Source organism: Geotrypetes seraphini, chromosome 2, assembly GCF_902459505.1.
Source record: "Geotrypetes seraphini chromosome 2, aGeoSer1.1, whole genome shotgun sequence".
In the NCBI taxonomy this organism is placed as follows: Eukaryota; Metazoa; Chordata; class Amphibia; order Gymnophiona; family Dermophiidae; genus Geotrypetes; species Geotrypetes seraphini.
Genome location: NC_047085.1, coordinates 269,733,151 through 269,754,764, shown reverse-complemented (window position 1 = coordinate 269,754,764; position 21,614 = coordinate 269,733,151). Strand labels below are relative to the sequence as shown.

At 47.1% G+C, this 21,614-nt stretch overlaps 1 protein-coding gene across 3 annotated transcripts in view; it reads left to right on the top strand.

The window, feature by feature from the left end:
- Positions 1–21,614, top strand: part of ERP44 (endoplasmic reticulum protein 44) — a 236,659-nt gene that overhangs the window by 82,380 nt on the left and 132,665 nt on the right. For 2 of the 3 annotated variants that reach the window (XM_033929650.1, XM_033929652.1), the window contains exons 5-6: positions 9,219–9,403; positions 17,458–17,573. In XM_033929650.1, the coding sequence (XP_033785541.1) occupies positions 9,219–9,403; positions 17,458–17,573 (301 nt within the window). The remainder of the gene's footprint in view (positions 1–9,218; positions 9,404–17,457; positions 17,574–21,614) is intronic. The other variant, XM_033929651.1, reaches the window with a different exon arrangement.

Here is a 21,614-nt window from a genome sequence, read left to right as displayed (position 1 = left end):
AGGGTGGAGGATGCCTGGAGTGCACTCCCGAGAGAGGAGGTAGAGATGAAAATGGTGACGGAGTTAAAAAAAGTGTGGAATAAACACAGAGGATCTAGAAGCAGAAAATAATAGTAAATATTGAAGAACTAAGGCCAGTACTGGGCAGACTTGCACGGTCTGTGTCTGTATATGGCCGTTTGGTGGGGGAGGGCTTCAGTGGCTGGGAGGGTATAGATGGACTAGAGTGAGCTTTGACAGAGACTTCAGTAGTTGGAACCTAAGAACAGTACCAGGCAGAACTTTGGATTCTTGCCCAGAAATAGCTAAGAAGAAAAAAAACCCAACAAATTTTTAGATTGAATCGAGTTAGGTAGACTAGATGGACCATTCGGGTCTTTATCTGCCGTCATCTACTATGATACTGTGTCATCTACTATGTCTTCTACCGTTTCTGCTTGACTACCTCCTTCATCTTTCCAATTCTGGACTTCAAACTTCTTCTGTTCGTGTCCATCTCAGTGCAATCAGCACTTTTCATACTCAATTGAATAGTAGACCTATCTTGATGCATCCATTACTCCTGGCAGAAAATTGCACAAAAATGTTGAAAATTCTATGCACAATATTTCAAAATTCTGCAAAATTATCCTATCTTGAGGCCTGAAATTCCTTCCTGCCTTTTCCTTTCTCAGGTTCCAGCCTCCTCAGTTTCCTCTCACTCCAACTGCAGTTCTGTCTCCTTCTAAATCCCACCCTTCTCTCACTTGCACCCTGAATCCCTTCCTTGACCCCCATAGTCCTGGAATCTTTCTCTTCATCTCGCCACTGTCTAAGAATCTCTTCCTACCTTCTCATCCCCTTTCTGGTCTTGGTCACTTGCTCTTTATCTCTCTACCATCCCCCCACCCCTCTTGCGGGGCCAGCATCCATTTCCTTTTACCCCACCCATCCACCACCTCTGTTGCTTGCACCCTGAATCCCTTCCCTATGCCCCAAGGTCTGGCATCTCTTTCTCCCTCTCTCTGACACCCACCCACCTCACTCCTGGACCCATTGCAGGCCTACCCCTGCCATAAGCCCAGGTGGCCCAGTAGTAAGCTGAAACCAGAGGGATCCCTCCTGCCTCCTGTCCTGACCGAGACTAAAACATCTCAATTCCCTCCTGCCTCCCAGACCTCTAGAATGCCTACCTTGAAAGCCCTTGTGGTCCAATGGTAAACTGAGGCAGAAGCAACCTTCCTACACTCCTACTCCATGCAAGCCACTATCTAAACTGGCTATCGTGAGTTCATGTGAGTTCCATACTCACGAGGTCTGCTTCAGGAACTTGTGAAAGCCATTTTAGATAGTGGCTCACACGGAGCAGGAGTGTAGAAAAATTGCTAATGTCCCAGTTCACTGCTTGGACCACCAGGACTTTCAAGGTAGGCTTTCTAGAGGTGGGAGGGAGATAGGATGTTTTAAGAGTCAGCCAGAAAAAAATTCCTTCCTTATCAAGTGAGAAACACAAACGACCCAAGTATTTTAAAAATGATACTGTATCAAAAACATGAAAATAATGTTAGTAATTATTGAGTGGGTTTGCATGATTAAAATTAGAGTCAGCCAAGACAGGAGGCGGGAAGGTTCCCTCATGTCCTGTAGGAAGATTTATGGTACACTAAGCAGTTTCATAAACAAGTTACGTCTCTGTTAGTTTAGTCTAGGGAAAACCATAAACTCTGATCCAAGTTCAGCTTTATTGCCTGTTTACACGACACACACCCAGGCTAATGAGAAATACTTTTATTATGAAAATAGAAAAATATAATTCACAAGCCAGTTGCAATATCTAAATATTGTTCACAAAATATCTGATTACATAAATGAAACTCAGTACATAATTACCACAATACATTGGTTAGATAACTACTTGTTACACACACTACACAATTCCTTATAATAATAATAATCCCTGATTAGCAAATGATTATATTATCACCAATGGAGCTTTACAACCTTTGTCCCATGTCACAATCGGATCCTTATCTAACCCAGCTGATAAGAGTGTAAATTCCGTATTCTCACCTTTTGATCAGCCTCTCTCTGGCAAAATTAGGTGGAAGGGAAACTTTCTTGTTATCTGCAGGAGTTGGAAGAAATCCTTGTTAAAGGTACACGTGTTGGTCAGTCCTTGGTAAGGCTATAATTCATCGACAGACAAGTTCCTTTTAATGCTGAATTCAGGGCTGTTTAAAAGTCCGAATCTCTCTCTCTGAGGCAGAGAGTCACACGAGGTAACTTACAGGTCTAATTGCAGAACACCTGTGGGAAGATGTGAGCTCCCCCCCATCTCAACTCAGACTAACTAATTAATTCGCACCTTCTCACTTGGATCTCATCAGATGACTTCCTCGGACCAATCCAGAAACAGAACTTAGATGAATAGCCTTTCTGTGTAAAGTATCATATAGGCTGGTAGACCCAGGGCCGTTAGATAAGAACAGGATAATCTCTCCAAGAATCACACAGTCCCATTATGAAGGCACAGATAGAAGTCCTTGAATAGTATAACATTATCCCAGGACAAGCAGGCAGGTATTCTCACTAGTGGGTGATGTCATCCGACAGAGCCCCGATACGGACATCTTGCAAGCATGTCTTGCTTGAAGAAACTCAGAAGTTTCGAGATGCCCGCACTGCGCATGCGCCAGTGCCTTCCCGCCGGATGCTCCGGGCGTGTCTCCTCAGTTCTTTTTCTTCCGCGGAGCTGAGAAGTCTATCTTCAATTTGCGTCCATTGAATCTCTTTTTTTGCCTTCTATTTTGCCACGGGTTGAGTTCTTTTGGCTCTCCTGTGCATTTATTTCTTTCTTTGATTTCTTTTTTGGAAAAAAAAAAAATTTTTCCTTCCGATACCGGGTCGGCCGCGTGGCTGGGGCCCCGCGCCTTCGACCTTGCGGCGGAGCTTTTCCAGCCTATGTCCCGGCCGATTACCGGTTTTAAAAAGTGTAGCAAGTGCCAGCGCGCGATTTCGCTCACGGACCCTCATCGACGCTGCTTACAGTGTCTGGGACCGGATCATTTCCCGAAATCGTGCCAGCCTTGCTCCACTCTGACGGCGAGAGCGTTTAAGCTGTCTGCTGTGGGAGTCCATGTTCAAGATGGAAGCTTCATCGGATCCTGCAGCTTCGACATCGACATCGACGGGTGCTTCGACTCCTTCCGCGAAGCCATTTGCCTCCCCGGCTGCTTCGGGCCTCCTGAAACCGGCATCCTTCACACTGGTTTCGGCCCCGGCTTCGGCGCCGGCACCTTCCTCCGTCTCCTCGGAGCAGGTATCGACCCCGACAGTTCCACCGGTGGTGCTCAAGGTGCCGAAGACTGGCAAACAGAAGCACGCAGCACCGAAGGAGTGCGGAGACCGTGCGGAAGGGCCCCTTTTTGGTGCGGATCCCTCCATATCGGCTTCGTTGCGGTCCCTTCTGGAGGCTCAGTTCGTGGAGCTCATGCAGACCATGGGGCCTCGACTGATTGCCACCATCCAGGGTGACCTTCCGGCTTCGGCTTCGAGGGGCGGACCGCCCCCTCCTCCTCCTCCTCACCGCACGACCTCGTTGCTCGGCGAGGAGGAGCGGCGAGCGGTGTCCGGGTCCTCGAGGAGGTCCTCCGTTAGCACTATACCTCCTTTGGAACCGATTCCCTCGAGGAGGGCCTCCCTTAGTGATATGCCTCCCTTGGAGCCCATCCCCTCGAGGAAAGCCTCGTTTAGTGACCTGCCTCCCTTGGAACCGATTACTCCGCCCCCATGACTCAGTGTGGCGTCCACCTTCGGGGCCACCCAGTCCTGGGCATAGCAGGAAGCAGGACGAGTTCTTCCGAACCCCCTACCAAACATGGGCGGCGTCGGGAGAGGCGCCGACTCTTCCGCCTCTGCGATCGACGGCATCGAGTCCAATCTGCTCCTTGGCGGCGTCTGAGCCAATTTCTCACAGACGGGCTCGATCCCCTTCCAGGCATCGGGAGGGGCATCGATCCAGACATTCTTCGAAGCATTCCTCTCGGCACTCGACTGTCTCGCCTCAGAAGAAATTGCCTCGGTTAGGGTATGCTGCTTCGACTGGGTCTCCTCCTCCGGGCCCGGAGTTCGAGGACCCTGAGGTTTTCTACTCGTCCTGTTGCTCGCAGGCCTCTCTGGAGCCTGAAGCCTCTTCTTCTTCTAGTCCGTCTCGCAGACCGGCGACGGCGGACCAACTATCCTTTTCATCGTTCCTCAGGCAGATGGCAGATGACATGGACATTACTCTCGATGCTGGGTCTCGATACTCCAAGGAATACCTCGATACCATGCACTTGCCTCGTCCTCCGGCGGAGTCCTTGCGGCTTCCCCTGCACAAGCTCCTCGACCAGACCTTCATGCGATGCTTCGAGTCTCCTTACTCTATCCCTGCGGTCCCTGGCAAATTGGATGCGCGGTACCGCACGGTGCATCATAAGGGCTTCGAGGGTCCTCAGCTTTCTCACCAGTCCCTCCTGGTTGAATCCTCGCTCAAGCGGTCTCATCCTGGCCAGGTCTATGCTTCAGTGCCTCCGGGCCGCGAGGGCAGAACCATGGATAAGTTTGGTCGACGCATCTATCAGAATTCGATGATGGCGTCTCGGGTCCTGAATTACAATTTCCACTTTGCAGCCTACTTGGAATTTTTTCTACCTGTGCTTCGGAAGTTCACACCGTACATCGAGTCCCAGGCTAGGTTTGAGTTTGAGGAAGTGGTTGCTTCGCTGTCCCAACTTCGGCTTCAGTTAATGCAATCTGCCTATGATGCGTTCGAGCTCTCAGCCCGAGCGGCGGCCTGCTCGGTGGCGATGCGCCAGTTGGCCTGGTTGCGGACCATTGATATGGACCCGAATCTTCAGGACTGCCTGGCGAACGTCCTGTGTGCTGGGGCGGATCTTTTTGACGAATCCATCGAGACTGTTACGAAGAAGTTGTCTGACCACGAAAAGTCCTTCCAATCTATCCTTAGGCCGAAGCCTAAGCCTCAGCAGTCTCGACCTTCTCGTCCGCTGTTGATTTATCAGCGGCGTTATCAGCCGAGGCAAACTCCACCTGCGAGGCAAATGGCGAAGCGCCAGCCTCCCCAGAAGGGTCAGCCTAAGTCTCAGTCGCCTGCTGTCCCTAAGACCACTCAGCCTTTTTGACTTTCGTCGGGGGCATAACCAACCTCGTTCTGCCTCCCCCTGTTTTTCCCATCGGAGGGCGCCTCCATCATTTTTATCATCGCTGGGAGTCCATAACAACCGACCTCTGGGTCCTTACTATCATCAAGGAAGGATACTCTCTTCATTTCCATCGGGTCCCTCCGGACCACCCTCCAAGAGAGTATCCTTCCAACTTGACTCAGACCGCCCTTCTTCTCCAGGAAGCTCAGGCTTTGCTCCGGCTTCGTGCCGTGGAGCCGGTCCCAACGGACCAACTGAACCAGGGGTTTTACTCCCGGTACTTCCTTGTTCCGAAGAAGACGGGCGACCTGCGACCCATTTTGGACCTCAGGGCCCTCAACAAATTCCTAGTCAGAGAGAGGTTTCGCATGTTGACACTTGCTTCTCTCTACCCTCTCCTCGAGCAGAACGACTGGATCTCAAGGAGGCCTACACTCACATTCCCATTCATCCGACCTCCCGCAAGTTCCTCAGATTTCGGGTGGGACATCTACATCTGCAGTATCGAGTGCTTCCATTCGGCCTGTCCTCGTCTCCCAGAGTCTTCACGAAGTGTCTGGTGGTGGTGGCCGCTGCACTCCGGAACAGGGGTCTTCAGGTATTTCCATACCTCGACGACTGGCTCATCAAGGCCCCGTCAGCTCCAAAGGTCTTTTCGGCGACCTTGACCACGATCTGCTTCCTGCAGAGCCTGGGCTTCGAGATCAATTTTCCCAAATCTCATCTGCAGCCTACCCAGTCCCTTCCCTTCATCGGGGCGGTACTGGACACCATTCAGCTTCGCGCCTTCCTTCCTCCTCAGCGCATGGATGCTCTTCTTCGTCTCTGCCAATTTGTGTCTTCTCGCCAGTCCATCTCAGTGAGACACATGATGGTCCTCCTGGGCCACATGGCCTCTACAGTTCATGTGACACCCTTTGCCAGGCTCCATCTCAGAATTCCTCAGTGGACCCTAGCTTCTCAATGGACTCAAGTGTCAGACCCGTTGACTCGACACATCATAGTCACTCCTGCTCTTCGGCAGTCTCTACTTTGGTGGATGGCCTCTTTGAATCTATCCAGAGGTTTGCTGTTTCACACTCCTCCTCATCAGAAGGTTCTCACAACCGATTCCTCGACCTATGCCTGGGGGGCTCATCTGAATGGGCTTCGCACTCAGGGATTCTGGACCAGTGCGGACCGCCTCCATCAGATCAATCTTCTGGAGCTCAGAGCCATCTTCTATGCTCTTCGAGCTTTTCAACATCTGCTTCACGACACGGTGGTCCTCATCCGTACAGACAACCAGGTCGCCATGTATTATGTGAACAAGCAGGGGGGCACGGGATCGGCCTCCCTCTGCCAGGAAGCTCTCAGAGTCTGGGATTGGGCAGTTCGCCACAATGCCTTCCTCAAAGCTGTCTACATTCAGGGGACGGACAATGTCTTGGCAGACAACTTGAGTCGTCTCCTCCAGCCTCACGAATGGACTCTCCATTCCAACCTCCTTCATCAGGTCTTTGCACAATGGGGGACGCCTCAAATAGACCTCTTTGCGGCTCCCCACAACTTCAAGCTGCCTCAGTTTTGCTCCAGGATCTACACTCCTCATCGAATCGAGCCAGATGCCTTTCTGCTGGATTGGGGGAATCGATTTCCGTATGCGTTTCCTCCATTTCCTCTCATTCAAAAGACTCTGGTCAAGTTGAAATCAGACCAAGCCACCATGATTCTAATAGCTCCTCAGTGGCCCAGGCAACCTTGGTTCTCCCTTCTACTTCAACTCAGCAGCAGGGAGCCATTCCTTCTTCCAGTGTTTCCTTCACTGCTTACTCAGCATCAGGGATCTCTACTTCATCCCAACCTGCAGTCTCTCCACCTGACAGTTGGTTCCTCTCAACATAACTCCTCGCCAGTTTTCCCAGGCGGTGAAGGAGGTGCTGGAGGCTTCCAGGAAGCCTGCTACTCGTCAATGCTACTCCCAGAAATGGACTAGATTTTCTTCATGGTGTATTTCCAATTCTAAGGAGCCTCAGCGAGCCTCCCTATCCTCTGTGTTGGACTATCTTCTACACCTGTCTCAGTCCGGTCTCAAGTTGGCATCTATACGAGTCCACCTGAGTGCTATTGCGGCTTTCCATCAGCCTCTACAGGGGAAACCTCTCTCTGCTCACTCTGTGGTTTCCAGATTTATGAAAGGACTTTTTCATGTCAATCCTCCTCTCAAACCGCCTCCGGTGGTTTGGGACCTCAATGTTGTCCTTTCTCAGCTTATGAAACCTCCTTTTGAGCCTCTAAGCAAGGCTCCATTAAAGTTTCTCACTTGGAAAGTGGTTTTTCTGGTGGCCCTCACATCTGCTCGCAGGGTCAGTGAGCTTCAGGCCTTGGTGGCGGACCCACCTTTCACAGTTTTCCATCATGACAAGGTGGTCCTCCGCACTCATCCGAAATTCCTACCTAAGGGGTCTCTGAATTTCATCTCAACCAATCCATCGTGCTTCCAGTGTTTTTTTCCAAAGCCTCATTCTCATCCTGGAGAATCAGCTCTGCACACTCTGGACTGTAAACGTGCTTTGGCTTTCTACTTGGATCGCACCAAACCACACAGAACTGCTCCTCAACTTTTCGTCTCCTTTGATCCAAACAAGTTGGGACGACCTGTATCGAAGCGCACCATCTCCAACTGGATGGCGGCTTGTATCTCTTTCTGCTATGCCCAGGCTGGATTACCCCTTCCCTGTAAGGTCACAGCCCATATGGTCAGAGCAATGGCAGCTTCTGTAGCCTTCCTCAGATCGACACCGATTGAGGAGATTTGTAAGGCTGCCACTTGGTCCTCGGTTCATACATTCACCTCTCATTATTGTCTGGATACTTTCTCCAGAAGGGATGGACAGTTTGGCCAAACAGTGTTACAAAATTTATTCTCCTAAGTTGCCAACTCTCCCACCATCCCATTGAGGTTAGCTTGGAGGTCACCCACTAGTGAGAATACCTGCCTGCTTGTCCTGGGATAAAGCAATGTTACTTACCGTAACAGTTGTTATCCAGGGACAGCAGGCAGCTATTCTCACGTCCCACCCACCTCCCCTGGGTTGGCTTCTCTGCTAGCTACCTGAACTGAGGAGACACGCCCGGAGCATCGGGCGGGAAGGCACTGGCGCATGCGCAGTGCGGGCATCTCGAAACTTCTGAGTTTCTTCAAGCAAGACATGCTTGCAAGATGTCCGTATCGGGGCTCTGTCGGATGACATCACCCACTAGTGAGAAAAGCTGCCTGCTGTCCCTGGATAACAACTGTTACGGTAAGTAACATTGCTTTCTGGTACATACCCAAAATGCATCAGGCAGAAACAGCAAAGCTGTGTACTTCTTTCTTCTTGCAAAATTCATGCTGGAATGTTTCTTGCAGACCATGATTTCTTGTAGACAATGGTTCAGGCTTGGTGATGAGGTCAGAGAGGCCTAACCCTCAGGTGCAAATATGGAAACACCCCTACAGTCCCAACTCACCACTAGACCACCAGGGCTTATGGGAGGACCATAGAAAGGCTTGCAAGGCATCAGGGGAGGGAGTAGTAGGTACAGGGTTAAGAGGCTGGCAGAGGAGGGGGGAGTTGGAGCTGGGTGCAGGGCATTTGAATATAACCTTTTTTCCCCTACTTTTTAGGAGAAAAAAAGGTTACCTTAGTTTATATTCGAGTATATACAGTATGTTAACTATTTTTAAGAGTTTGGAAGTCATAAATTTTGAGCAAGAAATTATTATTGAGAGTGTTTATAGACTGCTACTTTAACAGAAAAATATGCATTGAAAAATTTTATTTTGTGGTAATGTGGTTTTTTTAAGGAACAACAATAGTGTTTTAAAATTAGACCCACATTTATGTAATTAGCTCAGGGTGGAATCTTGAAGTGATTTTTAGTATTCTGGGGGAGAATTAAGTGCATTTTTTTTTTCTTCTCTCTCAAACTTCTTGTTTTTATATGTAGGTACCTTTTAAAATGTATTCTTAGGGTGACTAATAGCTTCCTTTTTCTATTTTTTTTTTGTAGCAGACATAGCCCAGAGATATAGGATAAGCAAGTATCCAACCTTAAAACTATTCCGAAATGGAATGATGATGAAGAGAGAATATAGAGGTCAAAGGTCAGTGACAGCACTAGCAGATTATATCCGACAACAGAAAAGTGATCCTGTTCAAGAAATTCTGGATCTGGAAGATATTAAAACTCTTGATGTAAGTCTCAACTGAATACCTTCTTATATTTTCCTGGTTTTTTTTTTTTATTCTGCCTAGATTTATGCAAATAACTGAATATATTTTACAAATACAAAATTAGGCCTAAAGGAAAATGTAGGGTTAATTTTGTAAGAGAGTCCCTAAGGAAAATGAGAAAAAAAATGTGCCTGTATAATAAAGGCCCCATAAACAGGCAGTATCGTTATAATATTTTTACATTATTTTTTTTTTCTAAAAGATGTATTTGAGTACCATTTCACAAGGTCTTCAGAAGTGCCAGTTGCTAGCTGAGTATTTTTATGGCTAAGCAACGATGTCAGATTGGCTTCATCATCATCAGACCTGCTCTTTTTTTATATTTTAGTTTTGTGCTCCGTGCTGTGATTGGAATTGGCACTGCAGTTGGAACAACCAGTCGCTGCTGAATGTTCCTTCATAAGTGACCAGAGGCCACATTCTGCCCCTTTTCCTGATCATCCTGACCTGAGTCGGATTCTGTCAGATGTCTGGGAGACCCCTGAGAGTCCCTTGAAATGTTCTCAAGCCCTGGCATGGTTTTTTCCTTTGGCAGATGGCTTGAACAAGCACTTTCTCCCCTAAAGGGGTATTCTTCAGTGGCGTAGGTCACCAAGCGCATATCTCTCCCCAGCAATGTGGGTGTGGCTTTTGTCCTTATGCGTCTGTTTGATTCGGCAGTGTCTGGTGTTAACGTGGCATCGGCCTCTGTGTGCCAATCCAAGCTACGCCATGATCTTTTTACTGTGGTGCTTTGGATTTTTTTTTTCCCTTCTCTGGAGTGGATTATTTGGATGATGCCTTGTTCGACATTGTGACTTCAGTACCAGGCAAAATGGTGGAAACAATTATAAAAAGTAAAATTGTAGAACACTTAGACAAATATGATTTAATGAGACAGAGTCACCATAGGTTTATTCAACACTGCCTGCATTCAGATCACACAGATTTCAGTCTGCAGCTAACAGGCCAGTCCTTGGTGGTACCTGTCAGCCAGTCTGCATTTACTTTACAGGAGCTCAGGGCCATCCCCATCTTTCTCCTTCTGCCAAACGAGGGTTCAAGAGCAGGCTGTTTGACATCTTTTGGAAACTCAGCAGTGTCTCGCAGGATGCCAACTGTGTATTCTCGCCTCTGCCTGTCCCTGAGTGCATCCATCGGTCTTCAGGGGTGGAGGTACAATCAGGCTGGCAGCCTGAAGATCAGCTTTGCAGAGGCATTCCCAGCACGAAGCAGTGATTTTTTTTTATTCCAGCTACTGACAGCTGAGGCAGGCTGCAGCACATTTCCAGCATAGGTCACAGTGAGTTCAGGCTGTAACAGTCTGTGAGGTGAATTGGGGGAGGTTGGAATTTCAAAGCTTTAAGGATTTCTGCATGTTCCCCCTCCTGAAAAGTCCTAAAATCATCATTTTTTAGGTTTCTTTATTGTGAAAAATAGCACATTTTTGCTGAGATTTGCTTAACAATGGCCATCTTGGATTTTTAGTGATCTTTTTTTACGAAAGCTCCCTGCTTCTCTAAGACTGGAATGAATGGAGTCCTTGGGCTCTTCTGATGTGAATTCTTGCCAGGATTGCACAAATTTGGCACCTGAAGAATGTTCTTGCGCCGCTTGGTATGCCCAGGAGAGGTAGCAGTGTCCAGCTTAGCCCTCTCTCTTGTTGAAGCAGGTGACCAAATGCTTGGCTAGCCCAATGAGGCGGCCTTCTTTATTTTGGGGGCTTGACATGGCTAGTAATTCTGTGTATCTGGCTGTAGACCCTCCACAGCCTAAGAAACACAAAGTTAAGTCATCAAAGGGTGACTCTATACTAGAGAGCTGCATGGGAACGGGGACTCCGTGGGACCCGCGGGTTCCCCTTTCGGGTCACGGGGATCTCGTGGGGATGCCCACTAGGGTCGTGGGGTTCCTGTGGGGTTGGATGTACTCGCGATGCTCGTCTTCTCCCTACCTGCCCTGCCGCAGCACACAGCCAATCGAAAGTCTTCCACGATGTCAGCGCTGATGTCGGAAGGAGGGCTTAAGCAAAGCCCTTCCTCCGACGTCAGTGCTGACATCGGGAAGACTTCTGGTCAGCTGTGTGCTGCGGCAGGGCAGGTAGGGAAAGGCAGTGGTGTACCAAGGGGGGGAGCGGGGAGGGCGGTCTGCGCCGGGTGCAGCCTTTGGGGGGGGTGCACAGCCGGCCAGGTCCCCTTACCTTGTGGTGCTTCCCCCGACCGACCAACAACAGGCCCGGTCCGACAAACCTCCTTGCCCTGTAGCCGCGAATCTAAATTACCTTCTTACAGCAGCTTCAATACTCTAGCTGCTGTAAGAAGGTAATTTAGATTCGCGGCTACAGGGCAGGGAGGTTTGTCGGACTGGGCCTGTTCTGTTGGTCGGGCGGGGAAGCGCCACGAAGGTAAGGGGCAGGGAGAGAGAAAGGGAGCAAAGGTGGAGTGGAGAGGAAAAGACGCTTAAGAGAAATGGGTAAAACTGAGGGGAGAGAAGGACGCTGAAAGCACTGGGGAAGACAAATGGGTGGAGAAGGACGCTGAAAGGACATGGGGAAGACGGGGGGGGGGAGAAGGACGCTGAAAGGACATGGGGAAGACAAAGGGGTAGAGAAGGACGCTGAAAACACATGCGGAAGACAAAAGGGTGGAGAAGGATGCTGAAAGCACATGGGGAAGATGGGGGGGGAGAAGGACGCTGAAAGGACATGGGGAAGACGGGGTGGAGAAAGACGCTGAAAGGACATGGGGAAGACAGAGGGGGGAGAAGGACGCTGAAAGGACATGGGGAAGACAGAGGGGGGGGAAAGACGCTGACAGGACATGGGGAAGATGGGGGGAGAAGGATGCTGAAAGGAAATGGGGAAGAGAGAGTGGGGAGAAGACGCTGGCAGGGAAGAAGACAGAGATGCCAGACTATGGGGGGAGCAGAGAGAAGAAGATGGGTGCCAGACCAATTTGGAAGGGGAGAGAAAGGGAGAGGCACAGTAACAGAGCAAATGGAAGACGCAGAGAGAAGAGAGATAGTGGATGGAAGAAATTGAATGAGAACATGAGGAAAGCAGAAACCAGGCAACAAAGGTAGGAAAAAAATTCGATTTCTTTTTTTTTTTTTTTTTTGCTTCAGGATAAAGTAGTGTATTAGTTGTGTTGATAAAAATTTATAAACATTAGAGGCTCTGGTAGAAACCTGTTTACAAAGTATGTATTCTTCCCAATTAATATTTCCAAATTAATAAAGTCTTTTTGCTTATTTCTAAATGGGTTTCTACCAGAGCCTTTAATTCAGTAGCATAATTAAATGAAATAACTATTTCTGAAGTTTATAGGGACGGGCGGGGACGGAAGGGATTCCTCGTGGGGACGGGTGGGGACGGAGGGGATTCCTCGCGGGGACAGGTGGGGATGGAGGAATTCCTCGCGGGTACGGGTGGGATTCCTCACGGGGGCTGGTGGGATTTTGGCGGGGACGGATGGGATTTCTGTCCCCGCGCAACTCTCTACTCTATACCCCAGGAGCTGGAGGCTTTCTCTAAATATATGAAACATTTGTGGAATGAGTTTCAAAGCCAGTGTTCTTCCTCTGCAAAATCCCACTCTGCCTCAGAGTCATCCATGGACACGTCCTCTCCTCAGTCAGTCGCTGTACCTGCGCTGCCTGATGCTGATCTGGGGGTCCTGATATTGATAACCAGATTGCTGACCTCTTATGTATAGGTGCAGTGCTTCCTGGGATGGGAGATCAGGGACTGTGTGCAGGTTCTGCAGATCCCTCTGTGGTTTGGGAACCTGGTGATGATCCCATAGTTTTGCGTTTATTTAAGTCAGCAGCTTTACCAGATCTTATTTGGAGTCTTGACAGGAGTTGAATTTGTCTCTCAGCCAGCTCCATCCACTTCTTCCTGGCTTTGTGGTGTGCACTCACAGTCTTCCGCCTTTCCCTAGCACTCTGATATGAGCTTTCTGATTTCAGAGCAATTTGATTCTCTGGAAGGTGCTCTTAAGATAGCGAGGTCTATGTTTCATTTGTATTGTCTGGCACAGGAGTGCCAACAGCTGCTGGTTCAGCCTAAGGTGGATTCTTTGGTTGTGCAGGTGACTAAATGCACTTCTCTACCCAGTGAAGGTGGCGTAGTTCTTTAAAGACATGCAGGACTGCTGAGGGGATGTGGTCCTCCGGAGACTTTTTGATGCTGCTACTTTAGGCATGAAGGCTGCTTCAGTGGTGTTTTTTTGTCATACACGCATGTCTCTCTTGACTGCACACGCTGGAGAGTGAGACTGTGAATCCTCCTCCTCAACTTCTTTTGGCTGACGCATTGTATGACCTTATGTGGGTTTTGGTAAAGTTGTCGGCATACTCCATTTCTGCCCGCAGGATGCTTTGGATCAGACAATAGGCTGGTGATTCCACTTCCAAGGCTACTTTGGCTAGACTTCCCTTTAAAGGGCAGTTATTGTTTGGCAAGGGCCTGGATGACCTCATAAATTCAGTGGTGTACCATCACCCTAAGACCCCTGCCTGACAGCAGACCCAGGACTCGGCTCATGATGGTCCTACTCGGTCATATGGCCTCCACGGTTCACGTGACTCCTTTTGCCAGACTTCACCTCCGTATCCCTCAATGGACTCTGGTGTCCAGGATTGGATCCAGGATTGGAATCCTGTCTCTCGACTCATTGTTGTGACTCCTTTGTTGTGACGGTCTCTCCGTTGGTGGATGCACTCTTCCAGTCTTTCCAGAGGTTTTCTGTTTCATGCTCCTCCTCCGCAGAAGGTCCTCACGACAGACTCGTCGACCTATGCTTGGGGGGCTCATCTGGACGGTCTTCGCACTCAGGGTCTTTGGTCCAGTGCTGACCGACTCTGTCACATCAATCTGCTGGAGCTTCGAGCGGTTTTCCTCGCTCTGAAGGCTTTTTGTCACCTGCTTCTGCCAGGTCGCCATGTATTATATCAACAAACAAGGGGGCATGGGGTCCCTGTCCCTGTGCCAGGAGGTGAAGCGGCTCTGGGATTTGGCCATCCGCCGCAACATCTTCCTTTGGGCAGTCTACATTCAGGGCCAGCACAATTGTCTTGCGGACAAGTTGAGTCACCTTCTGCAGCCTCACAAATGCTCTCTCCATTCCTAGACCCTGCATCAGGTGTTTGCTCATTGGGGGACTCCGGACGTCGATCTGTTCTCATCCCTCCTCAATCACAAGTTGCCCCGCTTCTGCTCTAGGGTTTACACCCCTTTCAGGATCGAGGCGGATGCCTTTCTGCTGGATTGGACGAACCTGTTTCTGTATGCATTCCCTCCATTCCCTCTGATTCTGAAGACTCTCATCAAGCTCAAGTTCACATGTGCCACCATGATTCTGATAGCTCCTCGGTGGCCCCGACAGCCGTGGTTCTCCCTGCTGTTGCAACTCAGTTCCAGAGAGCCTCTTCTTCTGCCTATTTTTCCTTCTCTGCTTAAGCAGAGTCGGGGTTCTCTACTCCATCCCAACCTGCAGTCTCTGCACTTAGCGGCTTGTTTCCTCGAGATTTGATGCCCTCGTTCCGGTTCTCCCAGACTGTGCTGGACCTCCTGGAGGCGTCTCGGAAGGAGTCCACTCGCCAATGTTACCATCAGAAGTGGACCCGCTTCGGCGTCTGTTGCTTTCCTCCGCTCGACTCCCATTGAGGAAATCTGTAAGGCTGCCACTTGGTCCTCGTTTCATACGTTCACCTCTCACTACTGTCTGGATGCTTTCTCCAGGTGTGACGGTCATTTTGGCCAGTCAGTTTTTTGCAAAATCTGTTCTCCTAAGTTGCCAACTCTCCCTCCATCCCATTCTAGTTAGCTTAGAGGTCTCCCACATGTTGAGAATATGCTGCCTGCTTGTCCTGGGATAAAGCACACTTACTTACCGTAACAGGTGTTATCCAGGGACAGCAGGCAGATATTCTCGCAACCCACCCACCTCCCCGAGGTTGGCTTTTTTGCTAGCTATCTGAACTGAGGCCACGCTGAGGAGACGCGTGCCCTAGACCGGGCGGGAGGGGCACTCACGCATGCGCGGTCCAATCGCAAGCTTGAAGGTCTTCAAGCAAGTCTGCTTGCGAAAATGTCCGCTAGGGGGCTCCGTCGGTGAAATCACCCACATGTTGAGAATATCTGCCTGCTGTCCCTGGATAACACCTGTTACGGTAAGTAACTGTGCTACATTGCACCAGTATACACTGCAGCTCCTTCACACTAGTTTACTGTCTTACCCCTGCTGCCCTGAAACTGAACATACCAATATGTTGTGTATTTGGTACAGCTACAGCCTAGCAGAATCTGTACTAGTACATTCTCCTCAAGGGCAGGTTGGTAAGGGCTTTGTCAAACAGGCATATGTTAAGCAAACTGATCATTATAATCTTAATGGTTTTAAAATATCTGCTTAACTGCTAAAGAAAATATATATTTTTAATTATTTTCTTATAATTTTTATAAAGTTAAATTAATATCACTGAAGTTTGAAGGAAGTATAACAAATTAAAGGAAAAAAGAAATTATAACTCTCTCCACAAATTTTTTAAATGGATGAGTCACAAACATCAATAAGTGAAATAAATAGATTAATTAAAGGCTGAACCTATTTCTAGAGTGGTCCTGCAGCCATATAACAGTATTTATACTTGTGCAGAAATACCAAAAGTTTTCAATTCCTGTCTGTTCTTTAAAAAAAATCTCAGACCTGTTGGGATTAAAAATAAGTAAGATTTACTCTCAAAAAGAATAGAACAATTACATGGAAATTTTAACAAAAGGCTTAGCACCAAATGTTCCCAGTTTTAAAGCTAAGAATTCCTTCCTCCTGAGAGATGGGCCCTAATCTTCTGCTATATTTATTTTCTGACTTATCTAAGGCAATGCAAAAAATAAGAAAGCATTTCTATATTTTTATGATCCTGAGAGCAGAAGAAATGTTTAATGTTTGTAATTTAGTTGTAGCAATATGTATACAATTTTCCTGTGCTGTATTCTAGTATGATAACACAAACAGAAGCAAAAAAAAGTCTGATGGACCTTCAAAGTAGCTAACTTCTGTCTCGAGCACTGGACTACCAATCATATGCCATATAAATAATATAATTGGAAAAAGGATGGAGTCTCTGTGTGAAGGACCAGCGAAAGGAGAAAAAAACATCTCCAGCACTCACATGCTAAGGTGAAGGTCTAATAACTTCCACCTGCACACCATCATCGAATCCCTCCTGTGTGCACCCACCAACCAAATCAAAAAATAGGGTGAAATAAGGTGAAATTCAACAGTGATAATAATAAATCAGATATTCACAGTGCTGAAACAGAGAAAAGTACTTTGAAGGACCCTCCAGCTGACTCCCAGAATCAAAAAGGAAAACTTAGCTTGCAGGCATGGTCCGTAGATGAAAAACAAAGGCAAGGAGACACTGTAAACTGAATTTCATCTGACTTGGCAGTTTACAGTGTCTCCTTGCCTTTGTTTTTCATCTATGGACCATGCCTGCAAGCTAAGTTTTCATTTTTGATTCTGGGAGTCAGCTGGAGGGACCTTCAAAGTACTTTTCTGTTTCAGCACTGTGAATATCTGATTTATTATTATCACTGTTGAATTTCACCTTATTTCATCCTATTTTTTGATTTGGTTGGTGGGTGCACACAGAAGGGATTCGATGATGGTGTGCAGGTGGAGGCTATTAGACCTTCACCTTAGTATGTGAGTGCTGGGATGTTTTTTTCTCCTTTCGCTGGTCCTTCATAATGAGACTCCCTCCTTTTTTCAATTATATTATTTATATGGCATATGATCGGTAGTCCAGTACTCGAGACAGAAGTCCATCAGACCTTTTTTTGCTGCTGTTTGTGGTTTCTATTTAGTATCGTGTGCAGCTTTTTGCTTAGTGGAGTTAGTTTTTCTAGTATGATACATTCTGAGCTAGGTGGGTAATAGCTGCTATAAGGAATGTCTTGTTTGTAGTGTGAATTGAATACATTTGATAGTCAAAATTAAGAAATGCCCATATGCTTTGTTTTTCAGCGCAGTAAAAGAAATATCATTGGATATTTTGAGCAAAAGGATTCAGACAACTACAGAAATTTTGAAAGAGTAGCAAGTATTTTGCATGATGACTGTGTCTTCCTTGCTGCTTTTGGGTAAGTTCTTAATGCATGAATTATATATACCATTCTCATAAGGGTTCAGACTAGAGAATGACACTGGGACCGTTTACCAAGGTAAACTGCAGGTCACCACACTAAATCCGCAGGAATGAAGACATTTGCAGCTGGTTTGCCGCAGGAATGGGGACAAGACCTTTCACCGCCCTGCGGGAATGGGGACAAGACCTTTTACCGCCCCATGGGAGCGGTGAAAAGTCTTACGCCTGTGGTAAAAAAAAAAATTGCGCCCGTGTCAGACTCGGCATCTTCTCCTCTTGCGCCTATTTTACCTTCAGGAGCCAGCCATGCCACAATGAAGACAGAAGGAACCTAAAACCAAAGCCTGAGACCAATGTGATTTGAAGAATAAAATTACCAGACAACAAAAAGAAAAAAAATAAATTTATTTTATATTTTGTGATTAGAATATTTCAGATTTGAAATACGTATCCTGCTAGAGCTGGTATTAGACATAACTGGGGACCGCAAAGTCAAGGCTGTGCTTCTTTAGCTTCCAGCTGGCTTAGGGCTCTCTCTCTGACCAGGGGGCAGTTGTCCTAGTTGCACTCCCCTAACATTATTCTTGCCATGTGTGACTAAAGTATTCTGTTAGCTTGATTTTTCTATGTAGCATTCTGTAGTAATTTGTTTTTGTTCAGTTTTCACAATAGTGAAGGGGATATTTGTGAAAGGGAGGGGAGATGGGTTTTGTTGAACCTTGCTCTGTTTTATTTGTGTTTATAAAATGACAATTGTCAGAGGAGAAGCTTCCGCCCACACACACGTGACTGTAGGGCGGCACAGGCAGGCTTCGCTGGCATCAATTTCTTTTCTAAAGCGCTGTGAAGGTAAGGGGGAGGGAGGGAGATAGATTTGGCCGGAGGGATGAAAGGAAGGGGCAGCGCGCCTTCCCTCCCTTAAGTTTATTTACGCCGCGAAGATAAGGGGGAGGGAGGGAGATTCTTGGACCGCTGAAGGACAGTGAGATGGCAAGAGGGAAGGGTGGATGCTGTGGGGACGGGGCGGTGAAGGGGACGGCGGGTACGGGGTGGTGAAGGGGACGGTGGTCCGGTGACAGGGACAGATTTTTTCCCTGTGTCATTCTCTAGTTCAAACCAGACAACTTACCTCTCTTAACTTTAAAAAAAGGAAATAAGTTAAATCTGATGGTTAGATCTGGAACTTCTGTATAATTCTGGAGAAATATGGAAATATGAATTTGAGATTCCCATTTGCCATTGACTCTGAATAACCTTAGGAAGCAAAACTGAAAACAAAGTACTGTAATTGTCTTAACAAAGAAAAAAATAAAATTGTTTTAGAATGGAGAAAAATATGTGTTGGATACAGTTGGATATTTTCATGTCGTAGATATGCAATGGCTCTATCACTGATCACCTTAAACAGATAATAAATATACTCTAAGATAATAATACCCTTAGCGCACATGCACACTTCAATTTTTGTGGCTCCGTGCATCCGTCGCTTTGTGGTCGGCAGAGAAATGTTGCAGAGTGTGGCGCATGTGAGGCGCGTGCGCACATTGGGAGCCAACATCGGGGAGAGAAGGAGGCGGTGGCAGTGACCGAGCTACAGAGCTGGGAGAGGGAAGGCTACAACTACTGCCGCTCCGTGGTCGCACAGCCTTCTCCTCTGCCTCCACTCTCCCCTCTGGGTGAATTTCCAGGTCGAGGATGAGGATTTGTTGGAGGCTGGTGGCGCTGCCACAGAGGGGGTAGGATGGGCTGGGGGGCAGTCAAAGGAAGAGGAGCGTGGCGCAAGCAGGGAACGGGAGAGAGGGAAGGAAAGAGACAGACAAGACAGCGGCCAAGGAGAGAGAGAGAGAGAAAGAAATAGACAGATAAGACAGCGGCCAAGGAGAGAGAGAGAGAAAGAGATAGAAAGACAGACAGCTGCCAAAGAGAGAGAGAGACAGAAAGACACACAGGCAGCGGCCAAGGAAAGAGAGAGAGAGAAAAAGACAGATTCATAAACAGACAGCAGCAGCCAAGGAGAGAAAGAGATAGAAAGACAGACAGACACACAGACAGCGGCCAAGGAGATAGAGAGACAGACAGCGGCCAACGAGAGAGAAAGAGACAGAAACATACACAGACAGCGGCCAAGGAGAGAGAGAGAGAAAGAAAGAGACAGAAAGACAGACACACAACGGCCAATGAGAGAGAGAAAGAGACAGAAAGGCACATAAACAGCGGCCAAGGAGAAAGAGAGAGAAAAAGACAGAAACATACACAGACAGAGCCAAAGAGAGAAAGAGATAGAAAGACAGACAGATACACAGACAATGGCCAAGGAGATAGAGAGACAGACAGCAGCCAATGAGAGAGAGAGAGAGAAAGAGACAGAAAGGCACATAAACAGTGGCCAAGGAGAAAGAGCGAGAAAGAGGCAGAAACATACACAGACAGCAGCCAAGGAGAGAGAGAGAGAAAGAGACAGAAAGACAGATAAACAGCGGCCAATGAGAGAGAGAAGGAGACAGAAAGGCACATAAACAGCAGCCAAAAAGAAAGAGAGAGAAAGAGACAGAAACATATACAGAGAGCGAGAGAGAGAGAAAGAAAGAGACTGAAAGACAGACAGACAGCGATCAAGGAGAGAGAGCGAGAGAGACAGAAAGACAGACACACAGAAAGACAGACAGCAGCCAAGGAGAGAGGGAGAGACAGAAAGACACACAGACAGTGGTCAAGGAGAGACACAGAAAGAAAGAAAGACAGACAGCCAGCTGCCAAAGAGAGAGAGAGACAGAAAGAAAGACAGCGGCCAATGAGAGAGAGACAAAGAAAGACAGACAGAGACATCTATTCTAGCACCCGTTAATGTAACGGGCTTAAAGACTAGCATATATAATAAAATTACACTATCAAACTGGCTTCAAAAGGTGCTATTAAGTGAACGCTCAGACCCACAACCTGAACTCTAGTGATTTTCACGGAATTTTTGCCACCATGCAATACAGATAAGTAACAATCTTCTTATCTATGTAGAGTTTTTAGGTGTAATGGGAAGCAGGTGGCAGAGACAGTGAACAAGCTATGATGGTCTCATTTGCAACTGGCTCCGTGAAAAATCACTAGAGTTCAGGTTGTGGGTCTGAGCGTTCACTTAATAGCACCTTTTGAAGCCAGTTTGATAGTGTAATTTTATTATATACATTATATTTATTATTATCTATTTAAGGTGATCAATGATAGAGCTGTTAGTTTATTACCATTGGGTAATTTAAATCTCCCTAGTATATAGTGTAGATATGCAATGACCATAGCAGTTTTCTTTCAGGCAAGAAACAGTTAACTAAAGACATAGATAAGTAGTAGTATTCAATGGCGCCAAAGTTGGGAGAGCATGCTGTGTCAATGGTGGGGGGTGAGGGTGCTTCTAATAATAATTTTAAATGTAGTTTTAATATTCAACATACTGTGCTAAAATAACTCCCTATGCACCCAAGAGGGTTGCCTAATTGTAGAACTTAATAGGTTTCTTAATTGGTTAGATCATCCAACTGTATGTGCGATGCAACATAAGGGGTTAGAAGCAGAGGTTTCTGTTGTAGAATCTAAAAGAAGCTTATTAAGGCTTTGCCACTAAATAAACATCAAGTAATGATGGTCTGCTTGTTGAATTTTATAGGGCCTTTACAAAGCTCTTGATTCCCAAGCTTAAGTGTTCATTTCTAGTTTTAAGCAGCAGGAATTGTCACTACGTACTTTTACTGAGACTTAAATCATTGTTATATGCAAACCTGGCAAGGACCCCAGTTCTAAAGCTAGTTATAGGCCTATATAATTAATACTACTACTACTATTAATTATTTCTATAGCACTACTAGACGCATGCAGCGCTGTACAGAGTCACAAAAAGTAAGAAAACAGTCCCTGCTCGAAAGAGCTTACAATCTAAACAGGTTAAATGTTGATATCAAAATGTATTCTAAGATTTTAGCTTAGAGAGCACATCTTTGCAGTGATAGACAATGAATGGTTTCATGTTTTCTGTATAAAAGTAGTGTAC